The 6000-nt window shown below is 36.0% G+C and overlaps 1 protein-coding gene across 1 annotated transcript; it reads left to right on the top strand.

Annotated features, from left to right (window-relative positions):
* Nucleotides 1-1903: 1903 nt before the first annotated feature.
* On the top strand, nt 1904-3719 carry LOC136800582 (uncharacterized). Its single transcript, XM_067057241.1, has 3 exons — nt 1904-2248; nt 2447-2576; nt 3199-3719. The coding sequence occupies exons 1-3, from the start codon at nt 2118-2120 to the stop codon at nt 3688-3690; spliced, it is 753 nt and encodes a 250-aa protein (XP_066913342.1). The 5' UTR covers nt 1904-2117; the 3' UTR covers nt 3691-3719.
* The last annotated feature ends 2281 nt before the right edge of the window (nt 3720-6000 follow it).

Below are 6000 nucleotides of genomic sequence, written 5' to 3'. Positions count from 1 at the left end.
GTTTTGCGCTTTCGCAGCAGCATTAATCTTTGATACGTATTTTCTTTATTTTAAATTTTCAACTTACTTTGAAAAATTTTTGCGCAAAATTTTGTAACTCGCAAAATTTAACACCAACAATGTATATAAGTATTTGTGAATAACAGCTCTCTGTCGTGTCTCATTGGTGCAAGCAGTTAGGTATTAAGTTTGTAAACCAGGTTGCTTGCATTTGGTAATTCGAGCCTGGGTCTGAGACCTATTTCACCGATGCGTGCAAATTTCAGACAAATGCTTAGAAAACAGTTAGAAACACTTGAGAAAGTCAGTTTGTTGGAATTTAAGGAAAAGATTGACGGATCAGCAGAGTCTGATACCCCTCAAACCCCAGCATAGTGGGATCGTCCTTCACCCTTGAAAAAGAGCGGGTTTGAGAATTTCTTTGAATTTAAAAGAAGATCAGTTAGTCACACTAGCATCTCGCCGAAATGCCTGATAAATGTTACAGTAATGCTGCAAAAACTATGGAAATTACCTAAATTTTGAGCCATATAAATAGTAAATATGTATTTTCCAAAAATCAAAAAGATTTGAAAATTAGCAAAAGTTTTTTTCGCTCATTTGCAAAAGTAATTTCTGCCATCAGATTCATGTTATTGTAATATGTTATTCTGCCCTCGTACAGAAGTTTGCGTACACTTATGATATCGTCCGACATGAAGGCATCCATCAAAATGACAGAAGAACTATTGGCATATGTGGGGGAGTTGTTAAAATCATCTGATGACATAGAAAATTGGCCCTCCAGTTATCATACAGCCACATCTCTACTGAAAAGTAAAAATATCTATTTAGACCCAATCCATCATAGGATATGTTACAGTGGGAATCATCCGCAGTATCATTATGTTGTAGAAAATGATGAACATTGTCCACACTGTGATGTGAAACCATTGGTCAACAGATATTATCTTCCACTCAAAGATAAACTAAATCGCTGGTTTCTATCTAGCAGCTTAACAAATAAAATGTTAGCCCATTGGAGACATAGACATGTTTGGTTAGGGAAAGCAGGAGTGAACTATCCAATTAAAGAAATTTGGGATGGATCCCGTTTTAAAGAACTGCAGTGGTTTTGGGATCCCAACTGCAGGTGGCCCTTACCGCATAGATGCACTGGATGTGGTAATTACGTAAATCTGAGTGATATAGGTGTTGGCACTGATGATGAAGGCGACATGATCAATGTTATTTGTTACCACTGCTCTCATACAGATATTGATATTACACCCACAATTGTTTCTGAAGATCCACGCAACATAGGACTCATTGGACATTGGGATGGCTGGAGCTCGAATTCTGGAAGGTCAGCTAAATCCACAGGTTAGTTCTTTTTTTGTTTTGAAATTCAAATGTGATACTCTGAATTTTTCAGACTGCGTCATTCTTGATAACCTCTTTAGTTGGACATTTTTTTATCTTTTATGTAAGCCATCAATAACCCAGTTACCATTTCTATTCTTGATCGATTCAATCATTTAGTCTCATTTTTAGTTTTATGTTTTGTTTTCTTATGATTAACCAGGTAGGTCATCAAAGTATCACTTAAATATCTTTTTTAAAGGGTCAATTGAGCTTTCAATAGCAAACATGGAGAAACAACATCGCTGCCAAAATGAACATGTATACACGTCAACGTTTGTTCCAGAGCATGCACTTCCAAATAAAGATCCAACTGTACTAGATCCATTTTTAGAGCCTCTTGTGACAGAACTAGAAGAACTGTTTATCAATGGTAATTTACTTTAATTTCTCGGTGAAATTAGTTCTCGCCAAATTAAGAAAATCTTGGCTCACCAAAATAAGCTTCTCAACAAACTATTGCCAATATTGCCCCTAATATTCACTGTCCCAAGAACGTCACCAAATTCAAGTCTTGGACTGCAGAAGAATGGAAAACATTTTCATATCCCATAGCAGAAGTTTTATTTGTAGATGACGATTTTGTCGGTGATGACGAATACCACCTGATATGGCTTACTGCACGAATCGTCGAAATACTTTTCCACCACAGGACAGGGCTGAAACAGGAAGATTTGGACAAATTGAACAAAATATGTTGGAGAAGGCTGATTCTAATGGAAGAAAATATCGGCAAAGAGCAATGCGTGGTCACTGCCCACAACGCACTCCCTTTAGTCGAGGACATGATGCGTTTCAGTCATTGCGATAACTTTTGGTGTTTTGCTCCTGAAAGAGTAGTGAAGCGGTAAGAACATTGACCATTAGAAGAGATGTATGTTCACAAGCATTATGATTCGAGCCATATCTGGACGAGAGTGAAAAGCATAGCTCGATTAATCCTTTGTGACTGCACAAAGATTTCCCTAAAGCCTGTTTAGTACAGTACAATTTAAATTACATAACTTGAACCCTCCATAAATGAAAGGTTCTTTTTTCTTTTCAGGTACAAGTACATTCAAACAAACAACAAAAATATCGAGTCAACGTTTGCAAAGACAGAAATCAAGCGTGAAATATTAGCTTTGTCCCGGCGGAAAAAGAAAATTACTTACCAGCTTGACCAAGTCCACGGGGTAAGTGTTCGTAATAGAGTTTTTCTAAGTCTACTAGGTTTAAGTGACCATCAAAGCATTCACAGCTTTTTTTCTTGACATAAATTTATTTGGGATACTGTATGGAACTGTTTCAGACATTTTCCCATTATAAATTAACTTTTCTTCAAAAAATTCAAAAATTTGGCGTTAAATTAGGAAACTCACCATGGAGTAACTGTTTTAAATATTTTTAGATGCTCCATCAGCACAATAGTAAGTGCCAGTGTTCACATAGTAACTGCATGACCCCCATTTTTGGTTGCTCAGTTCGATGCATGAAAAAATTATTAAAAGTGTTTTTTCTTTTGTATTAATTGCTTACTCAAAAGGTTTTAGGAGGATAGTTTGAATTAAATATATCACTTAGATTTAATTTCTCGGACAAGACTTGTATCGTAAACCTTTTAAATTCTCTTTATGGACTCTTAAATTGTGACAAGGCTAATGTTCTCATAACCATAACATATCTTTTTATCATATTGCGATGTGATACAAGAAAAGTTTGTTGTTTTGGTGAAATTGTTTCACGTATGGCCAAATTCTAATTCTGTAAAATATTGAGAGATTTGTAATTTCTTTTTATTTTCACTTTTTCCCCCAGCTTGTTTCCAGTATTGAAGGGGCTCGGAATTATTGTGATTCAGAAAATCCAATCGCGTTCATCGGTGCTATGTCAATTTCTAACACCAACGTCCATGTGGCTGATGCCGCATTACGAGAAGCGCTGGAATCTTTGGATTTGAATGCTGACGTGTATCAGTCCTTTCGATCGTCTTATCTGTATCATCAGAGGTCCATATTAAAAATCGGTTCCTTCGTTGTATTGTCTGGTGGTAACATTGGCAAAATTGAGGAATTTATATTTATCAAACTGGATGATTATTCAAAGAAATTGGCCCGTTTAGAAATGTTTCCCTTTGATGGTCACACAATTAAGAATATAAAAACAGTAAGACGATCCGCACAACGAAACATTGTTCCAATAGAGAAAGTTTTGCGCAAAGTTCTTGTATATACTGGAGAAAACGATCAATTGCTTTGTGTGGATTATGACCGTCCCACTTTCGAGTTTAATTTTAGTGCTTTACCATAAGATTTGTAACTGTAATTTTTTCAACACCGATATCGCCTTCTATATTTTATTGTCTTAGGATTTCGACTTTTAGATGATCCTTTGATAGTAAAAAGAGACATTATTAATTTGCTATGGTTTTTTATAGCTTTTTTAAACAATTTTTAAGATCTTGAAATCGATGGCTGCATAAGCGGTTTTCTCACACGTGTGAGGTTGGGATGGACCGTGCTTCTCTTTTCCTTCACATCAAGTCAACAAGTAATTCTTGCCCTCGGTCGGTTGAGTCTTTACGGTCCTTCTTAACGGAGCAGGTAGAAGAAGCTACTGGGCTCTGTGTCCATCGATGGCTGCATATATGCGGTTTCCGGTGGAATACCTCCGGCCAGATCCATATGTTGTTCAACATTTTTTTGGTTGAAAAGATTTATCGGTTTCAAAAACAAAAACTTTCAATACAGCTGTGTATACGTATATATCACACTGTATTTTTATCATCATAAAACTTATTTCAAAAGAACTGACAATATTATGCATGAGGTTTCCAATCTCAAAAGAAACGTTGGAAATAAGCTATTAAAAGATCAACTGTAACTAGTAACTTATAGGTTAGTCCCTAGACTATGACCGAACATTATTTGTTTGAAAATCAAAGCAATCTTCGCAATTTTGATTTATCTTAGACCAGTTTGTCAGGTTACTACAAACTCTTGATATTTATATTCCCTAAGTTGTAATATTTTCAGGATAGAAAAAATTTTAAAACTCGTGATTTGTCTTTTCCCTAACCCCCCCCCCCCCAATTCGACATGTAAGGTTGGGATATTCAATTTTCCGAGGCTTTTAAGCTTGATATATCTTGAGGAGTGAAACAAATGTAGAAACTCGTGATTTGTCTTTTCCCGACCCCTCTACGTTTCAAAATGTAAGGTTTGGGATATTAAATTTTCCGAGGCTTTTAAGCTTGATATATCTTGAGGAGTGAAACAAATGTAGAAACTCGTGATTTGTCTTTTCCCAACCCCTCTACGTTTCAAAATGTAAGGTTTGGGATATTCGATTTTCCGAGGCTTTTAAGCTTGATATATCTTGAGGAGTGAAACAAATGTAGAAACTCGTGATTTGTCTTTTCCCGACACCTCTACGTTTCAAAATGTAAGGTTTGGGATATTCGATTTTCCGAGGTTTTTAAGCTTGATATATCTTGAGGAGTGAAACAAATGTAGAAACTCGTGATTTGTCTTTTCCCGACCCCCCAAGTTTCAAAATGTAAGGTTTGGGATATTCAATTTTCCGAGGCTTTTTTAAGATTGATATATCTTAAGGAGTGAAACAAATGTACAAACTCGTGATTTGTCTTTTCCCGACCCCTCTACGTTTCAAAATATAAGGCTTGGCATTTTCGATTTCCCGAATATCGCGACTTCATACTTTAAGATTTTAATTTTCCACACTCTGGATATCAGTTATCACTAAAAAGCAGTAATGGATTTCCAGAATGGGATATTAGATTTCCCTGGTTTCCATAATTTCCCGAACTTTGAATGCAAATTTTTTTTATCAAATGTGAAATCCCTATCCGAAGACCGAAAATCCATAAGCTAGGGAATCAATAATTTTTTCCTGTGTAATGGACAGGTTGAAAACTTTAACAAACCTTTAATGAAAGCAAAGTGCTGCCTACGTTGAAGGGAAGGATTTAAAAACTGAAACTTACAAATTTTTACGTCAATACCGTGCTACACCATTGATATTGTTCCGTTTATAGTTACCGATATAAAAGGGTCCATGATAAATGTGAAAGCACTAAACTCGGACAGAACATTGACTCGAAATATTTCTCATTTTAATCCCTTTTCTAAGACCGCCGAGTTGCCTAAGTTTAGGGGAGGGAGGGAGGACATGTTAGATGAGAATGATGATTGTGATACGAATGATCTGGTTGATCTGCGTGTTCCACGTTCACGTGGGAATAAACCCATTACACAAAAGTCATATCCGAAAAGAAATAGATGTCCAGTCTCTGAGTGGCCAAAGTATTGAGTGGTGTTAATATGTATATTATAATAGAACACTTGATACTGCACATTTTAGTTTGTTTGTATTGAGATTGTCATCGGTTGTTCCTTCGTTCAAGCAAACAAGTTGGCAAGGGGAAGATGTTGTATTGTGAAGTTGAATAATCGAGACATCGAGACAAGACAATAGTTATATTATTTGTAGTTACTATTTACGCATGCGCTATATTTTACTAGGTTATCTTTTGTACATATGATTTAGTAAGTAGTTGGATATTGAAGAGATACATTACAGTATGTGGCCCCCAAAACG

Source organism: Clytia hemisphaerica, unplaced genomic scaffold (genome assembly GCF_902728285.1).
Source record: "Clytia hemisphaerica strain Z4C2 unplaced genomic scaffold, Clytia hemisphaerica genome assembly, whole genome shotgun sequence".
Taxonomy (NCBI): Eukaryota; Metazoa; Cnidaria; class Hydrozoa; order Leptothecata; family Clytiidae; genus Clytia; species Clytia hemisphaerica.
Note: the sequence above shows the minus strand (reverse complement) of the source record. Positions and strands in the feature narration are given on the sequence as shown.

Excerpts from the sequence above, each read along its gene's own strand:
- LOC136800582 (XM_067057241.1), top strand. The coding sequence starts at position 2,118 with ATGGAAGAAAATATCGGCAAAGAGCAATGCGTGGTCACTGCCCACAAC. Across the intron at positions 2,249-2,446 it reads CCTGAAAGAGTAGTGAAGCG|GTACAAGTACATTCAAACAA; the intron begins GTAAGAACATTG and ends TTTTCTTTTCAG. Across the intron at positions 2,577-3,198 it reads AGCTTGACCAAGTCCACGGG|CTTGTTTCCAGTATTGAAGG; the intron begins GTAAGTGTTCGT and ends TTTTTCCCCCAG.